Raw genomic sequence first — 24,334 nt, 5'->3', positions numbered from 1 at the left:
GGGCGACTTGCTGGTGGAAGAGCTGCCTCAAGACTTTGAGGGATTTGATGTAGTAGTTAGAGGAGGTGTAGAGGGGTGATCAGGGAGGAAGCAGTAACTAGCCCTGCCTGCCTGCTTGCCTCGGAACCCATCAACCAGTCCCGTCAAGCATTTTACTGACTCCGTCAAGATAAGTTATTCTACTGTATGAGTGTATATAAATATTGTTATCAACAATATGTACAATATAATATGTATGAATACGTTACAGTAATGTCATTTTCTGGGTGGGTTGTAGGTCGTTATGGGGGGTTCGGGTGGTTGACCACAGAACCGATTAGGCTTATTTACATATATTTCAACATCACTCGTTTGGCGATTTTGCATTTCACGACACTAAACCAGTACCAATTAGTCACTAAACTCGAGATCCTACTGTACATTCATCACATTCTATCCAATTGGCATTATGAAAATATGCATTTTTGGATAACTGATTGTACCTAAATGAAAAGCTTCCCAACCCAAAAGCCATGTTCTCTTGGAAATGATAAGTTGAATATTCAGTGGTTATATGGAATGGTGGGCTCTCAATTTTATGGTTGGAGTGTATTAAATACTGTAATCAGACAGTGAGGGCGACTACCAGGGTCCTGGCAGTCACCAGGCTGAGCCCATGAGTTGTTCTACTGTATACAGTACATCTTTGATAACCACAGCATAGAGGACACTTGGAAGTCCTTCATATAATGCTCAGTTTCCATTCTTCAAAAGTGGGTAGGCAATAGGAAGGGTACCTCGCTGTAAAGTTTTCTTCAAATTTTATTTGATGGCAGCTGAGACACCATGCCATCAGCTAATCACAGTTAACCCACACAAGCACAGATGGCTGATTCTATAATAATAATAATTAACATTTCATTGAAAAAGTTCTGCAGCCCGAAGGCTGAAAATATACATTGGACATAAATGACTTATTACACACATTGGTGGTTTAAAAAAAGCCTTCATTAGAGAAAGGTAAAGGAACATACAGTGAACATACAGATTAATGTAGGTGTTGAACAGCAAACACCTAGTGTAGTAACTCCTTCCCTCACTGTACTGTATGTCATAAATGAAGGATTGAAGTATGAAAGATCAATGCCGGACTGAGGAGATTCTCCTGGACTTTAGCCCTTATTCTAAGGGAATTGACTCTGGATTTGTTAGTTCTAAGGGGTCAGGAACTTGCAAGCCCACCATTTTGGCTCAATGATTATCAGGTGCAGTGAATTTTTCATAATTAATCTCCCAACTGAAGGACTTTAATGGCTGTTTTGGTAATCATCACACAAGTACAGTAATATCTCCGTTAGCCGGAATCCCTCAAACCTGGGACTCTCCGATAGCCGGAATTTAAATTTTCTGAGGGACACATTTTCCGGAAAATTCCAAGAAAATTTTCGCGTTACCCGGAAAATTCCGGGATGGGACATTTTTTTCCATGTTTGAGAGATGAAAGTCAGGATCATTTTCCGGAAATTCCGATAAAAATTTTGCGGTGCCCATAATATCCCAGGGATGGGGGATATTTTTCCAGGTTTGAGAGATGAAGTAATGCACAATTTCTGTAACCTCCAAGAAAATTTTTGTTACCCAGAAAGTTCCGGGAAATTCCAGGCATGGGGGATATTTTTCCGGGTTCAAGAGATGGTGTAATGGGCAATTTCTGGAACTTCCAAAAACATTTTTCTGTTACCTGGAAAATTATGGGGATTAGGGATTTTTTTCGGCTTTGAGAGAGTCCTCTCGTTACCTGAAAATCTCTCATTCCCAGAAGTGGTCTGCACCAATTGTTCTGGCTAATGGAGATGTCGCTGTCGATGCAGTATTTTTAAAAAATAATAGTATGACTCGATGAAAATCTATATTGGATCCAGTTGTATTATTCTCTCTAGTCTTGCATCCTGCTCTGTGATGTTAGTGAGTTCTTTCTTGGAGTATTCAGTGTGCTAGAATCCTAAAATGTGTCTCTTCTTTGGGATTTTATACTTCACTCCTTTGTTTTAGTATTCATTTATGTTTATGCCTGCTTTAACCTTAATATCTTCCAGTTAATGGTTATTCATAATGCTGCTTATAATTATTATCATGTATTTCAGGGAACATGTCCTGGATGATGAGACTTCAAAATAAGCAGACAGTAGTGACTCCTGGCAGTGAGCTTCCTCTACATGAACTAAGTAACCTCTATTCCCCTGCATCTTCAAGGGAGACAGGTGAACTTATTGGTTCAGTCATAAATCGGAGGCTTGATACATTCACCCATGAAGATGAGAAAACTGAGGTAGAAATGATGGTAATTAGTGAGAATATAAAAACAAGTTAATGATCAAATTATTACAGTATTAGAATATTTACAGATTTGAAGCAATAGCATGTTTTAACTTTCGAGTCATTGTAGTGGTTTAATGTAAGGTTGCTTTACTTTTATTTATTATAAAATATACATAGTTTCCAAAAAACAATAGGGGAAATAAGAACAGCAAATATTGATTAATTTTCAATGGAGAAAGAAATCTGGAATTTCAGATATCTGGTGCTGAATTATTTAGGAAATGGAACAAGTGGTTAATTTCATCACAAAATATTGGAAGGAGAGTAAGTAATAGGTACATAATGCTTTAAAACTTTTCTTTTGTGGAGAGACAACATTACCAAAGGAGAGAAAGATAGGGCTTCATTGAACTGGCATAGTGATATGGATGTGAAGTATGGACTCTAAATGTTTGAGGAGGAAGCATATGACTGGATGCAAGAAGAAAAAGCAAATTAAGAGGAATAGTTATGTTGTGCTTGCAACCATTATGAAAATTGAATAGAATGCAGAGAATAAGAACCTCACTAACAAAAATATCCCAACATCATACCCCAAAAACATGAAATCGGTTCACAAACAAGATAAACCTACCTAACTAATGATAAATAGTACACACCTACTGTAATTTACTACCTAACACATTAAAAACGTTAATAAAATACTACAGTATCTAGATGAAAAGATGCAGCTAAAACTATTAAAGAAAAGCTAAATCAAAGTTTAACACAGTCTCCAGTGGTGCCATTTGTGTAGATGCTGGCTGCTTCGTGCATAGCCACCCTCAAGCATCGTCATATTAACCAGCCCGGCCATCTTTGCTGACCCTTAGCAACGCTTCCTCCCCCGCTCTTACATACAAAGAAATGTTTACTCCCTTTAGATTTTTGACCTTATGATCATTATTTCTTTAAAAAAATAAAAAATTTACATTATGCTTGTAAGATTGTGTGTGCGTGTAACTGAATGAAAAAAAAAATGAAGAAAGTTATGTTTATACAGGTTGTACCTCTCTAGTCCGGCATTCTGTGGTTCGGAAACTCCCGTGGTCCGGAACGATTTTAGTTTGTCCAATAGGTAGATAGGCAGCTTTTTTTTTTTTTTTTTACTTATCTGAATTATTATTATTATTACAGGAGTATTAAATTTTTGCCCCTCAGGCCCTAATGTGGGTCAGTGACCTATGCCCGGGTGGGCTAATCCCCTTAAAAAAAAAGCCGCGGGAAATTAAGGTTTGTTTACATCCGGCAGTTCGGCTGCTCTCTCTCTCTCTCTCTGCTTGTCTATACAGAGTACAACATTTAACCCTTCAATATATATGAGCAGTAAATAAGTGTTGCTTTCATATTCTTATGTAGAGTAATGACGATATATTTTCACATGTGCGCACTTACATACGAGCAGTCTCACTTTTTTTTTACCATTAATGGTTAGCTACTTATATTGTTCCATTTATTAACATTAAATAACATTACAGGTACTTCAAGCAACCATATTCATTTTTTTACATTAATTTTACTACAGCTAAACTCAGGGTCTTATTTTCTTCAGTTTTATATGTAGAACCAATCAGTCACTGGTTTCGTAAGCTTTAACATAAACAATGCCGGCAGCCGTCTCGTCTCCTCTAATATTCCACGTATTATTAATAAATTGTATTGTTAATTTTGCACACACGTACATTAATTCAATAAAAACAAATTCAGAAACATTAATTAAAATATATATGAACAGTAAATAAGTGTTGCTTTCATATTCTTATGTAAAGTAATGATGATATGTTTTCACGTGTGCGCATGCGCACTTACATATGCGATCTCTCTTTTTTCTTTACCATTATCGTTAGCTACTTCTATTGTTCCATTTATTAACATTAAATAACATTACTTAAAACAACCATATTAATTTTACTACAGCTACAACCAAGGTCTTATTTTCTTCAGTTTTATATGTAGAACCAGTCAGTCACTGGTTTTGTAATCAACGAAACAATGCTGTGTCATTTCCTCGTGTGTTTTAATATTCTACGTATTATTAATGAATTGTATTGCTCATTTTGCACACATAAACATTAATTCAATAAAAAAGACATTCAGTAATAAACAATAATGAATCTTTTGTACATAAGAGAAATGACGCTGTTTACACGATTATGCACGTCGTCTGCACGTTGGCGGGCCGTTCAAACCCGTCGAAATTCAAGTTTCCGCCGTCAAAATTTTTATTTATTTATTTTTTGTGTGTTCCAATAAAATACGTTAAGAATTAAAAACTCGCGAAATTTGAGAAGCTACTATACGACATTTAACCCTTCAATATGTCTTCAAAGAGACCATGATGCAGAGGAAGTGGTGCTAGTGCTTCCAGGCATAAGCACAAGTCACTATCTATCCAGGAAAAGGGTGAATTTCCATGGTCCGGCACTGGTCAGGTCCCGAGGTTGCCGGACTAGAGAGGTACAACCTGTTTAAACAAAATTATGAGTTGAAAAATAACCAAAACAAAACTCCAACTCAGTCAGGTAGGGGGAACAGTAGGGGGATATGGCCATCCCATCTGACTCCCGGGGGTGCATGACTTGAATTTTTGCCGGGACCCAAATTTGTATAAGTGAGGGAAGCTTTCGTAGCACAAAAAAGAGGTGGTAGTTTAAGAAATTTGTATAAATGAAATTTTCTTATCTCGACATTCGTATCTCGAGAGATTCCTATACACAAACTTACCCTCTACTTCATTATTCTCTAACATTCTTAATGTTATTAAGGTTACAAATAAGCTTTCAATTTGTCATCATTCTCCCACGATCATCATATAACTTACTTCCCAAACTCATGTGAAGACGAGCAAACTTGTCCCTCACACCACCATGCATACATTTACTGAACGAGTTGCCCTATTGTTCAATTTATCCTCTAGTACTCTGATGTAATATGTGGAAGACTAAATGAAAGATTATTCTGTATTCTTAAACTTCATATGTATACTGTAGAATGCTCTAATTTTCATAAAATAGATTATCTTAAGTAGATTTTTGGTTGACATATACTTTACTGTACAATAATTATCACCCTGCCATGATATAAGAATAAGTACCCTAATTATGAAAAAGACATTTAGTCTAAATTAACACTTTGCAGGAACTCTTAAGCCAGCCATTCGAAGAACCAAGACCACGTGCATTTTCTGGTGCCTCGGATAAAACACAGGATTCAGACCTCGGTTCTCAGAGAGACTCCAGTGGTTGTAGTAGTGGTGCTCCCTCTCATGCATCATCAGACCTTCGAATAAACTCAGCTGATCCTGGGGATGATACCAGAGGCAGTTCACCACTTACCAACACCAGCACATCTGGTTTGTTACAACTGTATTATGTAATGTTCTAAATATTTTAAACATTTGGTCATGATTTTGAGGGTTAAAATGGGTGAATTATTTGAGAGGTATTTGGTAGGAGGAAGATTGCTATGAAAGGATGGGATGAAGGATAACCAAAAGTTTAGGGGATTGGACACTTAAGAAGCAGTTGTGTGCATGAATGGGTGGAAAGCATGATATCAAGCGATTTGAGGGGAAGCCCTTGATAATACTGATGGAAGATTCTGGGTTGTATGAAATGAGGAATAATACTGATGGATATTTTGGGACTGTAGGAGGTGAGTGCCATAGCAGAACACATCTTTTACAACAGTATGAATGAGATTGAATTAATGACAGCAAATAAAAGGAGAATGTTTGTGTAAATTTGCTCTTGATGCCAACCATGCTGCATTATGGGAGGAAAAAATGAGAGATTGCACATTATTAATAGTGTTATTATTATTATATTTATTTTTAGTATTCTCCATGGTGTTTCAAGAAGAGGAAGGTCAAAAATCAAACCTTGTTTGAATCCAATTCACGTCTTCACAGAAATAACAAATTTGCAAATATCAGGACAATTTTCCCCATAAGAATTACTGTAATGAAAATAGGAGGGAATACATTCCCATCTGGCACCTTTCATCACATATTTACCCCAATTCATTTGATTATATCATCTATTAACACATCTAAATGAGTAACAGGAACTGGGATCTTATATGCTTAAGAAAGAATTGTATTAGACTGGGCATAATCATCAGTCTTGGTTTCACTGTACACAGGGTCCCATGAAAATAATACAAAAGTTGCAATTTCAATAATCCTTGCAAATTGCTATAACGATATGGTGACATCTTGGTGATCCTCATCTTCCCTGATTGCAATGTTCTGCACAACATCCTCACATGAAAGTAAAAATGTAACTACAGTAGAACATCAATATAACACGAGATACGTTCCAATAGAGGTCCCTTTAAACCGAATTCGCACTAAATCGAAGTGTTGTTTCAATGGAATAATTTAGTTTGGTACTTGAGAGAAACACAAAATACTAAAAGACTGACACTACCCAAATGCACCTCAGCCCATCTCCTAGAATAAACAAAACATTGTTTTTTGTAGTACTGTATTATGTTAAATCAAGACAGCTAAAATTATGGGACGTGAATGGTCTGTTTACTCGCGATCAGCTGATGGGAAGATGGTTGGGGGAAGAGATATTTTTGACAGCTGTTGCCAAGGTCTAGTGGTTATTTATTTATCTGTCCTTAAGAGTAACTTTAAGTTTTTCTCTTATAAAATGTCACTGAACTGACATTTTCGAATTAATTTTATTACAAAGGGCTAAAATATTTATCTCTTGTGCAAAATATATGACGTTTACATTCAAACTATTCGCTGTCTTGCAAGGATTCTAGCAATGCAAATTTATTTCCCTAACTTTAGTCTGTAATATTTTATAAGATAAAAACTGTAAGCCTATAACCACCCAACCCTGGCTGGGAAGATGGGGGAGGGAGGTGACAGTGACACGTTTGACAGTAGGGGCCGAAGGTCTAGTGAAGTATTTATTTGTTTATTTATGTCCTTTAGATTGATTTTTTTTTTTTTTATAAAATGTCACAGAACTGACCGGGGACAATATAATTTACATTGCTGGAATTCTTATAAGATAGTGATTAATTTTAATATAAACATGCAATAGTTTGCATTACACATACAAATTTAGTTTTCATAAATAAACATATTACAAATGGCTAAAATTTTTATCTCCTGTGCAAAATATATGAAGTTTATATTCAAATTATTCACTGTCTTGCAAAGATTCTAGCAATGCAAATTATATTCTGCTAACTTTAGTCTGATATTATATAAGATAAAAACTGTAAGCCTATAACCACCTAACCCTGGCTGGGAAGATGGGGGAGAGGGAGGGAGGGAGGAAGGGGAGGTGACATGTTTGACAGTTGCACCAAGGTCTAGTGAAGTATTTATGTGTTTAATTATGTCCTTTATATTGAGTTTTTTCTTTTTTTTCTTTTTTATAAAATGTCACAGAAGTGACCGGGGAGAATATAATTTACATTGCTGGAATTCTTATAAGATAGTGATTAATTTGAATATAATTTTGCTATAATTTACACGAGACAAAAATTTTAGTAATCATTTAGTACATTGTTTTGAGTGCCCAGAGAAACATTAGGCGTGAATTTTAAAATGTGACGCACCAGATTGACTCGTGCAAAATAGGAAGAATTCACTTTAAATTAAAACATTGTCCTTCATTGTGGGTGTCACTTTAAATCAATAATCTTCAATTGAATCGCTTTAAATCAACGTTCTACTGTATGTGATAATCAACTTCCTCTGTGAACTTGCAACTGTGGTAATTCTGCGGCAACACTTTAAATACAACGGAAGTGTTAGTAAGCTGTTTGAGCCAGCTTTAGCCATTCTTAGTTGGTGTTTAGACAACCTCGATATCACTAGATGAATAGAGGATGCAGGAGGGAAATTATACTGTCCTGACACACTGGGGTTTGGTGGGTTGGGAGAATGAACTGAACCTAATAAGGTGTGGTATCATATATATGACCTGACTTAAGTTGGGTACGGTGTAAATCGCCATATGATTGATCAATGGAAGATTTTCACTGTACAGTATATGAATTTGTGTTCCATGCAAATCTTCCATAATACCAATAACAATACCAGCTCCAGTTGGGAGAACTGCATCAGTTAGTATTGCATTTGCTGTTTGTTCAGAGGTACTATTGTAATCTTTCTTTAAATGTGTAATGTCTGAACCAGATAAATTAAATAAATTATCCGTAAATGATGAATCAATAATACAAGATTATACGAAAAAAATAACCTTGCCCATCCATATAAAGTAACTGAATGAAAATATAATTAAATGAGTAAATAAAAATACTAACATTATATTACATTAATACTATACAAAGTAAGGCACTTATTAATTAAAAACCTAGCTTATCACGATGTTTGACGTGTGATGGTATGCTTTATAATATGTTTACTGTAGTAAAAATCTACTTCAAGTTTGTGATATACTTAGCACGAAGACTTGATTGAAGTTCTGGTAGGTATGTCCATAGAGTTCCGCTCGTTGTTGTAGTGTCACGCCTTATTTAAAAAATTTAAAATCCAAGATGGTGTCTTGCTGTGACGTTTGAGTGATGTTTCCAATATGGCGTCGATAACGTTATAGTTGCCAGGGGCTGGTAGTTATGATGATCTAAGTGATGTCGAAAACAGCTGTCTGATGTAAACTGGGTGCACTGGTTCACACGGTGAGAGCTGAGCCAGACGGTGACCAATCAAAAGAACACTGAGCTGTAGACTGTGGTAGGTTCACCCTGGAGGGCCTGGGGCTAGGGTGCTGCTTGATGCCGGGGTGTTTCTTGGTGCTCCTGCTCACTGGGAGAGAAGGCTGACTGATGTTGTTATGCTTAGTCGCTGAAAACAGTTGTGAGAGCATCTTGGAGGCGGGGTTGAAGAGACATTCAGGGTTTGGTAATGCTGCTTTGTACCGCGGTGCCACATATGAAGCTCATCAAATGTATTAAATCAATTAAAAAAAATAAAGATTGAAACTTGTACAGTACGTCAAACTGGGACGTGAAACAAGCGTTCCACTTAAATGTACTGGGTCTCAAAAAGGTAGATATTACAAGTGTAAAAAATGGAGAATGTCGAGTATTAACCAAAAATTTTCAGTTTTTGTATAAAACATTGGTTTTCGTTCATAGATTCGTTAACTGCTGCCACCATATGTTGCAGTTTCCTGTTACCTGTTGGAATCACTGATGATAAAATTTGTTGAGTCAGGATTACAAGTGAATTGGAAGTAACACTCAAAAATGTTTATAGGTTAAGTTTTCAAACCCAAATGGTCTTTTCTACATTTATTAAGAAAATAAACTATTGCACAATAACTGGGATATCACTGTAATTAACGCTGTGAGCTGTGAGCATTAATAAGGGATGAAGCTTGGGTATAACTAGCTTCTTAGAGCACATGTCTCAGTGGCTCAGAGACGGGAGTCGAACTGGCAACAGCCGGCTACTTATTTGACGACTGCGGTCAAGGTGTGAGCATTCAGTGGAAATACACTGTCACCGATCCAGTTGATGACTACTCACGGCTCATAGGAAAGTTTCTGTAGGTGATGTAATTATATAAACCTAATGTATGTAACCCACATTTATATAAGTATTACTGTATACTTGATAGGGGCTAATACAAGCACTCACCACCACCATTCCCCACCACCACCACTCCCCACCACCACCACTCCCCACCACCACTCCCCTTCACCACCAACGCTCTCCACCACGACCATCGCTCTCCACCACCGCCAATGCTCTCCACCACCGCCAACGCTCCCCACCACCACCAACGCTCCCCACCACCACCAACACTCCCAATCAACTCCAACACTCACTTTATGTTTTCACCTTATTGCAGTATAATCATTTTTTTTTTCCACATTCTGTATGAAAGATTGTGTGTGCATGTAACGATAAAAGAAATAAAGATAATTACATATGTCTACTCCACTCTATGAAAATTCCCATACCATACACATAAGGAAAACATTAAGGGAATAAACATTTAATGCTTTTGGCTTAATGATTTTTTTTTTTTTTTTTGCACATTCTGTATGTAGGATTATTTGTGGATGTTATTGAATGAAAAAAATATGAAGAAAGTTATGTCCATGTTCGTATCACAAACATTCGTATCTCGAAGGATACCTGAATATTAACATTTCATAATAATTGGTAAAATTTTGAATTATGAGAGACAATTATTAATACATATGATGCACATGTCGCCATGGGATGCGACCGCCAACTTCCCATCTCAGTGTAAATGAAGTACTACAGTATATGTGCCACAGGTGTTGGACCAGTCAGTTGTAGAGTGTACATGTACTGTCTACCACACAAGCTTTTTTCCACTTGTTTTTCCATCATTGCCCAGTGTTTGAGTTATTTTATCTGATACCATGGACCAAGCACCTAAATCTGGTACAGAGGTGCTGTACTGTACTAAAAAGATTTTAAACTTTGCTTGGGGCAGATAATGGAAAAATACTTCCCCTTGGGAGGTGTCCCTTTTATTTTGTAAAATCTCATTATTTTTAATGGCTAGAGACCCTATTATTCAGAATTTTGGGGTTTTACTGTATTCACTTTTAAGGTTAGGACTTAAATTTTCAACTCTCTGTAATGCAATTTTTCTCTTAAAGTATTAAGTTTGTCAATCACACATTTGAACAATATCTTAATGTATTTAAAAATACACACAGGTGAGAATCCTGATGACCCTCGTGTTCCTGTCCAGCGATGTCATTCTAGTCCCGAAATGAGTGAGGGTGTTGTAGCTGGTGGGGAAGAAATGGACCAGCAACCACTTCTTGATCCTGAAAGCCAAGTTCTGTCTTCCCCAAGTACTTCACCAGGACCCACTGAAACAACAACAGTGACAACCACATCAAGACCTCTCAAGCCAAAACCCAGGTTTGTTGCAGTTTGATATGTTTGAATTATATTACAATAATTTCCTGTGAACAGCTTGAAGGGGTGCCCATAATGGAAAGATATTCTGAAACACTATCAAATGCACATGCTTCACTAACCTGTTCCATTTCCTTTTCTAGAATATGGAATGCCTTTTCACCTATCTAAGTTCTTTTTCTTCTGTAATGTACATTTGTTTTGTTTTTTCACATTCCTCTCATCCATCTTCTGTCCACATGTCCAGATTGCTTCTGAGTATTTTTAACCCATTCTGTAACTCTGCTCTCCCTATTTTTGGCTGTAGCTATTCTGCACATTGTGTGCACCTTACTTATAAATTCACGTAGGCCACAGACTCATAAGGTTAGCTATTGTAATCTTGTCCTTTCCATTAAGATTTTTTTTTTCAAATGCCATTTTGTCTGAAATTACTTAGCATATTTTTATCAAACTTCTCAGTATCAACCTTTCTCAATGTCTCTTAAGTACAGTAAACCCTTGGCAATTTGGAATAATTGGGGATACAGGCAGTCCAATAAATCAAATTTCCAAGTAAGCCGGAGTTCTACCTAGGCTCGAGAATCTAAGGGTAATAGTCAGAAATGGAGTGTAAAGTCTGTGTGTAGCCTTAGAGATATCAATATACAGAGCAATGCGTAGATACAATCTAATTAGCCATTTTTTTTTAAATTTGTTGAGAATATTCATCAGCTGATCACGTGTTCTGACTCAGCTACAGGTGTACCCTGATAACCTACGCATATAGGGACCAGGAAAAGTCGTTGGTTAGTGAATCAACAGTTCTCGAAGCAATTAATCTCATATGAGGGGGTTAGGGACTGGCCACCCTCCAAAATCTTCCATCTACCCTTGATATATCTCTGTATTGTACACTGTCAAGCAAGAAAATAAAGCAGACATATAAAGAAAACATTATAAGCCTTAAATAAGAAATGTAAAGCATAAATTGAGACTGTTATTTACCTGTGTTGAGGATCGTAGAGACAGTCTTGGGTAGCAAGTTCAAGTCTCTGCCACTCTTTGCTGGTCCATCACCACTCTTATTACAATCATTATGCCTTATCACATCACATCAAGCTGCCCAGCACAAGAGGAACTATCACTGGGGCATTTAGGCATGATTGAGTAACACACTAAGTTGGAAATAGTGAAAAAACACGTCAAAGGCACATAGTCAGTGTAAACGAGAGCAAAGATGGTGGGAATGGGTCTAGGCAGTGTGCAGAGCCCTCTGGTGGTAAAAATTTTCACCATGTCACTGCCCGCCATATTCAAAACTGCTCTGCCGCTCCTCTCCCAATCATCTGATCTCCGGGATATCAACAAAACTTGTGAGGTATTTCCTTGATGTGAAATCGTCAGTTATACGAATCAGCGGTTATTGGGGGCGTCAGTTTTGGGGTATTCCTGTAATCTAAAGACATTATGGATGGACAACAATGCATTTGTATAGCAAACATGATTTGATAAAAACTGTTTTGAAATGATATAATTAGTGTTGGAGTGAGAAAAAATGCTGTCTTAAGAATTGTTTACTTTATTCTATTCCTGACTGGTTGCTTTTCTAATGTTCATACGGTATTGGAGCATATCCTCTCATCATTAGTGTAGAAACATTAAATATATCTTGAATGTTTAATTTTTTAGAGAAGCCCTAAAGGTTTTCAATACTGTATATACAGTGATCCCTCGGTTAACGAGCGCAGATTTCGGTTAACGAATTACCTTCCATAAGATTCTTAGCTCCGGTTAACGAGCAATCCCTCGATTAACGAATATTTAACGAGCGCCCCTCCACATGTTTTCGCTTGCATTTGGAGGTCCACCAGCTGTAGTATTAGTCCACCAATACAGTAATCGGTTCTAGGGCTTCAATTCCTTACTATTTTAGTAAATATCAAGAAGTTTGTACTATTCATCAATTTTAAAAGTTTTAAATTAAATTTTTTAGTCATTTTAACAATTATTGAACATAATTTAAGTATAGGAAGCTAGTTTTTTGCGCGCCAAAGAGCCTGTGAACACACCATACAGGCGTCAGTTTCTGTGTCTTTTCACTGGAGGTAACATCTTGCTTGAGACTCTCTTCAACTAAATGCTTTTTTTCTGTGTTTCCAAGCAAATTATTGGTCAATTTGAAATTTATTTTACCTATTGACAATATATAATGCAGTGCAGTGTTGATTTAAAGAAAATAATCTTGAATTACACCAAGAGAACTAAAATTTTATGGGTGAAATGGTGCCATGGGGTGACTTCTCTTCCACCCCAATGCCTTCTCTCCTCCCTTCTCCTCCACCCCCATTCTAATTCCCACCATCATCATCATCATCATCATCATCCACAAGCCTTCTACATACACACCTCAAAGTAAGTGTACTTTACTACATTTTTTGTTGATTTTAGGCAATTTTCGGTGAGCTGGAACCAATTACCCAAAAACCCATTGAAACAATGGTTTCGGTTAACGAGTTTTTCGGTTAACGAGCAACCTTCTGGAACGAATTGTGCGCATTAACCGAGGGACCACTGTATCATGAATTAATATGTTGATAGAAAAATGGAGGCTTACCACCTCTTCCACCCTATCCTACACAATCACTTTTATCCTAAATTACTTTCAGATACCTTACAGGTATTCCTTGATATACAAATGAGTTAGGTTAAAAAAAAAACATTCGAATAACAACACAAATGGGAAAAGAGGGTTCAGTTCCCCAGTGACAAAAATACCCCAAAACATGAAATCAGTTCATGAACCAGAAATATACCTACCGAATTCATGACAAAAAGTACACAACTAATGTAGTTTACTACCTAATACATTAAAAACATTATTAAATACTATCTATATGAAAATATGCAGCTAAATTAAAGTTTAACACAGCCGCCCCATTTGCTTAGGCGCTGACTGCTGCATAACACCATACTTTATAATCACTTTACACTAGCTTGTCCCAGAAGCCACGCCCTCATTTCTATAAGCGAGCTGATTGGTTCCTATCAAATGTTCATTTCGCTGTCTATTTATTCATACTAATGTGTTCACTATTTACTCTCAGACCTGTTCTCTATAATAATGTAAAAAATTACAAAAATAAAAATGCAAATGACTTTAAGGCACTTGCACATCAAAGAGGATGTTAAAAATTTTAAAATGTGTATAACGAACGGTTGTATGTCGAAAATGCAAAAATAATACAGTGGTCCCTAGATTAACAAACACAATTAGTTACAATTCACAGAAAAAGTGCATACAAAGTAAAGCCAAAAATGCATGAAGTCAGAAACACCTAAAAATCCCCGAATTGCCCTTACATCACGATAACTAACTATATATATATATATATATGTGTATATATATATATATATATATATATATATATATATATATATATATATATATATATATATATATATATATATATATATATATATATATATATATATATATATATATATATACACACACACACAGTAATACCCCGCTTAACACGGTTTCGCTTAGCGCGATTTCACGTATACCGGTGCCTTGCCAGAGCTGAACTTTCACTTAACGTGGGTTTTTTCCACGTATACTCGCAGAGTGTCCGGCTCGAGAGCTATTTTTAGATTCGCCCCACCCCCCCACCTGCCACCCTGCCTGACTGCCTGCCTGCCTGTTTTAGCTCATAAAATTCATACAAATTACCCGGCCAGAATATAATTTACATTGCTGGAATTCTTACAATATGATGATCATTTTGAATATAAACATCATAGATTTTGCATTAGACATACAAATTTTAGATATAATGTTTACTCTGAGTAAATATGTTATTTTTTGTGCAAAATATATGACATTTGTATTCAAAATATTCCTGGTCTTACAAGGAATCCAGCAATGTCAATTATATTATCCTAACTTTAGTTTGAGGTATTATTTATTACTAAAAAGGTAAATATTCTGGTTTTCCCACACATCTGGTAGGGACGGTTGGTGGGGGGAGGGACCGACCGACCGACCATCTGTTACATTGTGAAGAATATTTTTTTTTTTTTATTAACTGAAGATATTTGTTTTAGCTCATAAAATTCATACAAATTACCCGGTCAGAATATAATTTACATTGCTGGAATTCTTATAATTTGATGATCATTTTGAATATAAACATCATAGATTTTGCATTAGACATACAAATTTTAGATGTAATGTTTACTCTGAGTAAATATGTTATCTTTTGTGCAAAATATATGACATTTATATTCAAAATATTCCTGGTCTTACAAGGAATCCAGCAATGTCAATTATATTATCCTAACTTTAATCTGAGGTATTATTTAATACAAAATGTTAAAATTTAGTTTTTTCACCCAACATCTCTTGAAGGGAGGATTGGTGGGGGGTGGGGGGGAGGGTTGGGACTGACCACGCGGTTGGAAGAGGGGGGAGGCAAGGTGGGGTACTTTGATTGACAGATAGCGTCGTGAAGAATAATTTTTTTTATTAACTGAAGATATTTGTTTTAGCTCATAAAATTCATACAAATTACCTGGCCAGAATATAATTTACATTGCTGGAATTCTTACAATTTGGTGATCATTTTGAATAGAAACATCATAGATTTGGCATTAGACATACAAATTTTAGATATAATGTTTACTCTGAGTAAATATGTTATCTTTTGTGCAAAATATATGACATTTATATTCAAAATATTCCTGGTCTTCCAAGGAATCCAGCAATGTCAATTGCATTATCCTAACTTTAATCTGAGGTATTATTTATTAAAATTTAGTGGTTTTCCCCCCAAAATTTCTCAGAGAGGGAAGAGCCAGCAGTGTAGTGTGAGAAGAGGGGGAGGGAGTTGAGTCCATTATTTGAATGGACATTAACTTGGCGACTGTATTTCTCTACAGTTTTACCCCGCCTAACGCGGTTTCACTTAACGCGTTTTCGCATATACGCGGTGCCTTGCCAAAGCTGAACTTTCACTTAACGCGGATTTTTTCCACATATACGCAGTGAGTGTCCGAGACGCTATTTTTAGATTTGCCCCACCCGCCACCCTGCCTGACTGCCTGTTTTAGCTCATAAAATTCATACAAATTACCAGGCCAGAATATAATTTACATTGCTGGAATTCTTATAATTTGGTGATCATTTTGAATATAAACATCATATATTTTGCTTTAAACTTACAATTTTTAGATAAAAATTTTTCTCTAGGTAACTATGGTATCTTTTGTGCAAAATATATGACATTTATATTCAAAATATTCCTGGTCTTACAAGGAATCCAGCAATGTCAATTATATTATCCTAACTTTAATCTGAGGTATTATTTAATACTAAATGTTAAAAACTCTGGAAGGGAGGATTGGTGGGGGGTGGGGGGGAGGGTTGGGACTGACCGCGCGGTTGGAAGAGGGGGGGAGGCAAGGTGGGGTACTTTGATTGACAGATAGTGTCGTGAAGATTATTTTTTTTTTTATTAACTGAAGATATTTGTTTTAGCTCATAAAATTCATACAAATTACCCGGTCAGAATATAATTTACATTGCTGGAATTCTTATAATTTGGTGATCATTTTGAATATAAACATCATATATTTTGCTTTAAACTTACAATTTTTAGATAAAAATTTTTCTCTAGGTAACTATGTTATCTTTTGTGCAAAATATATGACATTTATATTCAAAATATTCCTGGTCTTACAAGGAATCCAGCAATGTCAATTATATTTTCCTAACTTTAGTTTGAGGTTATCCCACACATCTCCTTGGGACGGTTGGTGGGGGGTGGGGGGGGGAGGGAGGGACCGACCGACCATCTGTTAGCCGGCTGTGTAGTGTGAGAGGGGGAGGGAGTTGAGTCCATTATTTGAATGGACATTAACTTGGCGACTGTATTTCTCTATTTCTCTTAAGTATTAATTGTGTGCATGTACCATCATAAAATTAAGATGTTATTTTTACTACAACATAGGTATGTGCCTTCAAAAAGTGGAGTTTGGGGGTCGGGCCGGTTTCTATTGGAATTAATCCCATATGTTCTGTTGTTCACTTAACGCGGATTTCACTTAACGCGGGACCCTCTGGGTTCAATTGACCGCGTTAAGTGGGGTACAACTGTATTTCTCTTAAGTATTAATTGTGTGCATGTACCATCATAAAATTAAGATGTTATTTTTACTAGAACATAGGTATTGTGTCGGAAAAAGTGGAGTATGGGGGTCGGGCCAGTTTCTATTGGAATTAATCCCATATGTTCTGTTGTTCACTTAGCGAGGTTTTCACTTAACACGGTACCCTGTGGGTTTTATTGACCGCGTTTAGCGGGGTACTACTGTATATATATATTATTACCCCGCTTTACACGGTTTCACTTTCCGCGATTTCTCATTTATGCGGTACCTTGCCAGAACCGGACTTTCACTTTCCGAGAGTGCATCTACTCATATATGCGGTGAAGAAAATTTTTTTTTTTTTTTTTTTTATTTAGCTCATAAAATTCATACGAATTACCCGGCCAGAATATAATTTACATTGCTTGAATTCTTACAATATGATGATCATTTTGAATATAAACATCATGGATTTTGCATTAGATATACAAATTTTAGATCTAATGTAATAATTTGGTTTACACAAAGCAAATATTTTATCTTTTGTGCAAAATATATGAAATTTACATTCAAAATATTCCCTGACCTGCAAGGAATCTAGAAATGTCAATTATATTATCCTAACTTTAGTCTGAGGTATTATTTATTACTAAACGTTAAAATCTAGTGGTTTCACTCAAACATTTCTCAGAGAGGTAGGAGCTAGTGAGCTGGCAAGAGGGGGGGTGGGATTTGAGTCCATTATTTGAATGGACTGTATTTCTCTTAGATATTAATTGTGTGAGCATACCATCATAAAATTAAGATGTTATTTTTACTACAACATAGGTATTGTGTCGGAAAAAATGGAGTTTGGGGGTCGGGCCAGTCTCTATTGGAATTAATCCCATATGTTCTGTTGTTCACTTTATGCGGTTTTCACTTTCCGCGATACCCCGTGGGTTCAATTGACCTCATAAATCGGGGTACTACTGTATATATATATATATATATACACACAGTGGTCCCTCGGTTAATGAATTACCTTCCATAATAATCTTCAATTCGGTTAACAAAAAAAAATCGATTAACGAAATCCTTACGAAAATCACATTTTTGTTTTAACCATCTGATAAGCTGAGGAGGTACTCAGCCAATTCAGTGATCTCTTCTATGTTTACATTCAAATTAATTACTATTTTATAAGAATTCCAGCAATGCAAATTAAATTCACCCCGTTCACTTCTATTAAATTTTATTAGCAAAAAACAAAAACTCAATCTAAAGCACATAAATTAACAATTAAATACTTCACACCGCAGGCGCCAACTGTCAAACATGTCATCCCTCTCTCCCACCTTCCTGAGAAACGTTTGGGGAAAAGGACTAGGTTTACAGCTTTAAAAATAAATAATACCTCAGACTAAAGTTAGGATAATATGATTTGCAATGCTGAAATCCTTGCAAGACAGGGAATAATTTGAATATAAACGTCATATATTTTGCACAAAAGATAAAATTTTTGCTCTCCCTAATGAAATTTTAAATTAGATCTAAAATTTGTATGTCTAATGCAAATTTTAGCTTGTTTATATTCAAATTTATCACTATCTTATAAGAATTCCAGCAATGTAAATTATATTCTGGCCAGGTAATTTCTATGAATTTTATGAGCTAAAAACAAAAATCTCAAATAAATAAACAAATTATACTTCACCAGACACTATCTATCACCCAGGGCCGGATTCAGGAGTGGGCAAAGTGGGCAGCTGCCGAGGGGCCTCCGCAATCTGGGGGCCTCCACATATTACAATATTTTATTTATATGTTTATTCATTTGAATTACCAGGTATTTTTATTTTCATTCTTTAAAATTCATGTTTATCTATTCCATCATGTAAAACTATGTTCAGCAATAATAATATATTCTTTTCTGTGAAGTTTCTTGAAAATTTTTGACATGTGCGGTAGTAGCTATATCAGGGCTGGTCGACTTGAAACCACATGAATGACTCCAGTCATGTCTCACTTTTGTGTGTGTGTGTGTGTTTGTGTTGGGAATTTGTACACTATCAATAAATATACAGTTAATTAAAAATTTCTCAATGTTCTAATTCCCTCAATATAACTGCATATGGCTTCAAAATTCTCCGAAGAAGTGTTCAAATTTCAACATTTTCCCGGGGGGCTTACAGCGCCCCCCGGAACTCCCAGATGTTTAGGCTCGCTTCACTCGCCACCTCACCCTCTTGGGTAGTTATAATGAGGGGGGCCTCCACAAAGAGGCTGCCCATGGGCCTCCACAGGTCTAAATCCGGCACTGCTGTTACCTCACCTCCCGCTCCCCCCCTCTTCCCACTCGCTGGCTCCCTCCCTCCTTACGTTCCCAGACAAAAGTTTGGTGTTTTCTTTATGCTTTAAGGTGTTTATTTTATATAATATCTCAGACTAAAGTTAGGATAATATAATTTGCATTGCTGAAATCCTTGCAAGACGGAAAAATTTAAATATAACATCATATATTTTGTAGAGATAAAATTAATCACCTGTATCACATTACAGTAGTGATTTAAGAGTTCTAGTGTATATGTACATTATATATAGTGATTTAAGGGCAATTTAGGGGAATTTTAGGAGTGTTTCTGACTTTATGCATTTTTGGCTTTACTTTGTATATACTTTTCTGTGAGCTGGAACCAATTACCCAATATCCCATTGAAACAATGGTTTCGGTTAACGAAATTTTCGGTTAATGAACGACCTTCTGGAACGAATTGTGTTCGTTAACCGAGGGACCACTGTACTGTATATAGTATACAGTAATACCCCGATTTACGCGGTCAATTGAGCCCTCGGAGTAGCGTGTAAAACGTGAAACGCGTAAATGGAATAACATAACATATGGGATTAATTGAAATAGAGACTGGGCCGACCCCCAAACTCCACTTTTTCCGACACAATACCGGCATAATACCTACATTGTAGTAAAAATAACAAATTAATTTTATGATGGTATGCACACACAATTAATATTTAAGAGAAATACAGTCGCCAGGTTAATGTCCATTCAAATAATGGACTCAACTCCCCTCCCCCCCTTCCCACTCAACTAAAGTTAGGATAATATAATTGACATTGCTGGATTCCTTGCAAGGCCAGGAATATTTTGAACATAAACGTCATATATTTTGCACAAAAGATAAAATTTGGGCTTTGTAATCAAAATTCTTAAATTAGATCTGAAATTTGTATGTCTAATGCAAACCTTTGATGTTTATATTTAAAATAATCAAAATCTTATAAGAATTCCAGCAATATAAATTATATTCTGGCCGGGTAATATGTATGAATTTTATGAGCTAAAACTAATATCTTCAGTAAATAAACATGTTATTACTCACCCAGACACTATCTGTCAATCAAAATACCCCACCTCCCCCCCCCCCCCTCTCTTCCCATGCTGGTGATCATTTTAAATATAAACAACTTAACATTTGCATTAGAAATACAAATTTTAGATGTAATTCAAGGAGATCATGAAAATAAGCAAATATTTTATCTTTTGTGCAAAATATATGAAGTTTACATTCAAAATATTCCCTGACCTGCAAGGAATCCAGAAATGTCAATTATATTATCCTAACTTTAGTCTGAGTTATTATTTATTACTTAAAATGTAAATATACTGTTTTCTCCCAAACATTTCTCTGGGAAGGAGGGAGCTGGGGGGTAGGGAGGGAGGGACCGACCCAGCTAGGGCGGAAGTGGGGTATTTTGATTGACAGATAGTGTCAGTGAAGAATATTTTTTTTTTTATTTCCTGAAGTTATTTGTTTTTGCTCATAAAATTCATACAAATTACCCGGCCATAATATAATTTACATTGCTGGAATTCTAACAATATGATGATCATTTTGAATATAAACATCATGGATTTTGCATTAGACATACAAAGTTTAGATCTTATGTAATAATTTAGTTTACACAAAGCAAATATTTTATCTTTTGTGCAAAATACAGTTGTACCCCGCTTTACGCGGTCAATTGAACCCACAGGGTACCGCGTTAAGTGAACAACAGAACATATGGGATTAATTCCAATAGAGACTGGACCGACCCCCAAACTCCACTTTTTGACGACACACAACTATGTTGTAGTAAAAATATTATCTTAACTTTATGATGGTATGCACACACACATAATAATTAAGAGAAATATCAATAATATTAGGTTTTTTAACACTTACATTAGTAGAAAAGATGGCTGGGCACACGGGGATGGGGGGTTGGTTCCGAGGCAGAGGGCAGATAATTGGCCCTCATCTGTATCACTTGTATCAATTGTATCACTATCCACCACAGAGGCTTGCAGGGCTTCTTTGTCAAACCCCTCAAAGTCCATATAAGTCCATATCCTCACTATAATTATCACTATCACTGACTTGGGCCGGCTGTGGTGGGTGGCGGGTGATGAACTTGGTAATGTTTTGATGACTGGGCGACCTTGTGCGCATCGTGCCCGCGCCGCTTCCCGCGTATATGAGTAGATGAACTGCGTTAAGTGAAAGTTCGGTTCTGGCGAGGCACCGCGTATATGAGAAATCGCGTTAAGTGAAACCGCGTAAAGCGGGGTAATACTGTACTATATGAAGTTTACATTCAAAATATTCCCTGACCTGCAAGGAATCCAGAAATGTCAATCATATTATCCTAACTTTAGTCTGAGGTATTATTTATTAATAAAAATGTAAATATACTGTTTTCTCCCAAACATTTCTCTGGTAGGGAGGGAAGGTGGGGGGCAGAGAGGGACCGACCGACCCAGCTGGCATGGTGGGAAGAGGGGGGAGGCGAGGTTGGGTATTTTGATTGACAGATAGTGTCGGTGAAGAATATTTTTTTTTTATTAACTGTAGATATTTGTTTTAGCTCATAAAATTCATACAAATTACCCGGCCAGAATATAATTTACATTGCTTGAATTCTTACAATATGATGATCATTTTGAATATAAATATCATGGATTTTGCATTAGACATACAAATTTTAGATCTAATGTAATAATTTGGTTTACACAAAGCAAATATTTTATCTTTTGTGCAAAATATATGAAGTTTACATTCAAAATATTCCCTGGCCTGCAAGGAATCCAGAAATGTCAATTATATTATCCTAACTTTAGTCTGAGGCATTATTTATTACTATACGTTAAAATCTAGTGTTTTCACCCAAACATTTCTCAGAGAGGTAGGAGCCAGTGAGCTGGGAAGAGGGGGGTGGGGGCGTTGAGTCCATTATTTGAATGGACATTAACCTGGTGACTGTATTTCTCTTAAATATTAATTGTGTGTGCATACCATCATAAAATTAAGATGTTATTTTTACTACAACATAGGTATTGTGTCGGAAAAAGTGGAGTTTGGGGGTAGGGTCAGTCTCTAATGGAATTTATCGGGCTACTACTGTATAAAAAATGCAGAAATATTCAAGAGACCAACTTTCTTGATATTTACTCCACTGGAAACGAATGTGAACATAGAACCAATTACTGTATTGGCGGACTAGCCAATCAGCTGATGCGCACAACAAAACGTGTTTGTCGTAAGGATTTCGTTAATCAAAGTTTTATTCCTTAATCGAACTGAAAATCCTTATGGGAGGTAATTCGTTCAAGAATCCAATTCTAAAATTTGGGCTCCTTGTGATAGATTTGCCGCTCCTTCCGAGTTGCCCCCCTTTGGTGTAAAAGGTTATTGGCAGCTTTGCAATTTGCTCCGCCCTTATGGCTGCTCCCCTGAGCGTACCTCCCCACGTACTTCGTGTATGTTTATAATTTTTTTTCAGTTAAACAATGATTTGCGATATATCTAGCCTTTACAAACTGTAGGTAATTGTCTATTGTGCTCCATGTTTGGTGTTATGTGTTTCTGTTTGCTATAAAACAAAGAAATAATAGATAAGCTTCATCCGAATGCATCTTTTTTATCCTTGACTTCGACCATTCGGAATACGTACATATTTTAACATTTTTAACATCCTCGTTGAAGTGCTAATGCCTTGAAATCATTTGCATTTTTATGTTCGTAATTTTTAACATTATTATTGAGAAGAACAGGTCTAATTATAAATTGTGAACATATTAGTATGATAAATGCAGAGATAAACGAACACTTTTTATGGACCAATCGGCTACTTTTTAGCGTAGAAAGGGGGTGTGGCTTCTGGGCCTAGCTAGTGTAAAGTGATTATAGTAACATAACTTTCCCCAAAATCATTTGATGCCAAGCTCTCTGTTAAATCATTTGCACTGCTGCCTTCTTGATATCACTCCCCCTCTTTTATTGTGTATCCTTCACCTCATCCTTTCATCTATTTGGTCTTGTCCTCTCTCTACTACCACCAAACTCTTAATTTTACACTACAAATCTTTCTCACTTTCCATTCTCTTAATATGCATACCTGAGCAGACCCAGATTAATTTTTTTGGCATTTCCTTTGCTTCCTTATTTCTGCATTTCTTATCCTCTGCATCTTATTTACCCAACATATTGCTCTCAAGCACTCCTTTTTGGTCACTTCTAATTTTTTCCATCCCATTACATCTAGAGTCCTGCTTCCCACCCATGTATGGTAATCCTAAAAAATCCCCTGCACACCCATCCCCATTTTTGCCTTCTTTGACAAGGTTCTGCTTTTCCATGTCTTTCTCAGTCCACCCATTGTTTTCTCTCCTGCCATTATTCAGTGGTTTTTTCATCACACACACAGTAGTGATACATGTGTAGTTAACCATCATGCATAATATGATCCTTATTATAGAGAAACAGTTAAGATTATGAAGTGGGTTTAGAAATATCTTTTATTCACTAATTTTTTCTTCTAATATACTAACCAGCTTTGATTTTATTTATTTATTTTTTCAACAAATTCTCTTATAACTTTTTAATTTGTCTTCAAGTTTATTAAAGGTGTTTTCTT

General features: G+C 36.2%; 1 protein-coding gene across 5 annotated transcripts in view; it reads left to right on the top strand.

Annotated features, from left to right (window-relative positions):
• LOC121871778 (tuberin-like) overlaps positions 1-24,334 on the top strand; it is a 286,863-nt gene that overhangs the window by 226,207 nt on the left and 36,322 nt on the right. For 4 of the 5 annotated variants that reach the window (XM_042374251.1, XM_042374253.1, XM_042374250.1 and 1 more), the window contains 3 exons: positions 2,124-2,320; positions 5,476-5,689; positions 11,038-11,248. In XM_042374251.1, the coding sequence (XP_042230185.1) occupies positions 2,124-2,320; positions 5,476-5,689; positions 11,038-11,248 (622 nt within the window). The remainder of the gene's footprint in view (positions 1-2,123; positions 2,321-5,475; positions 5,690-11,037; positions 11,249-24,334) is intronic. The other variant, XM_042374252.1, reaches the window with a different exon arrangement.

This window comes from Homarus americanus, unplaced genomic scaffold (genome assembly GCF_018991925.1).
Source record: "Homarus americanus isolate GMGI-L3 unplaced genomic scaffold, GMGI_Hamer_2.0 scaffold39675, whole genome shotgun sequence".
Taxonomy (NCBI): Eukaryota; Metazoa; Arthropoda; class Malacostraca; order Decapoda; family Nephropidae; genus Homarus; species Homarus americanus.
Note: the sequence above shows the minus strand (reverse complement) of the source record. Positions and strands in the feature narration are given on the sequence as shown.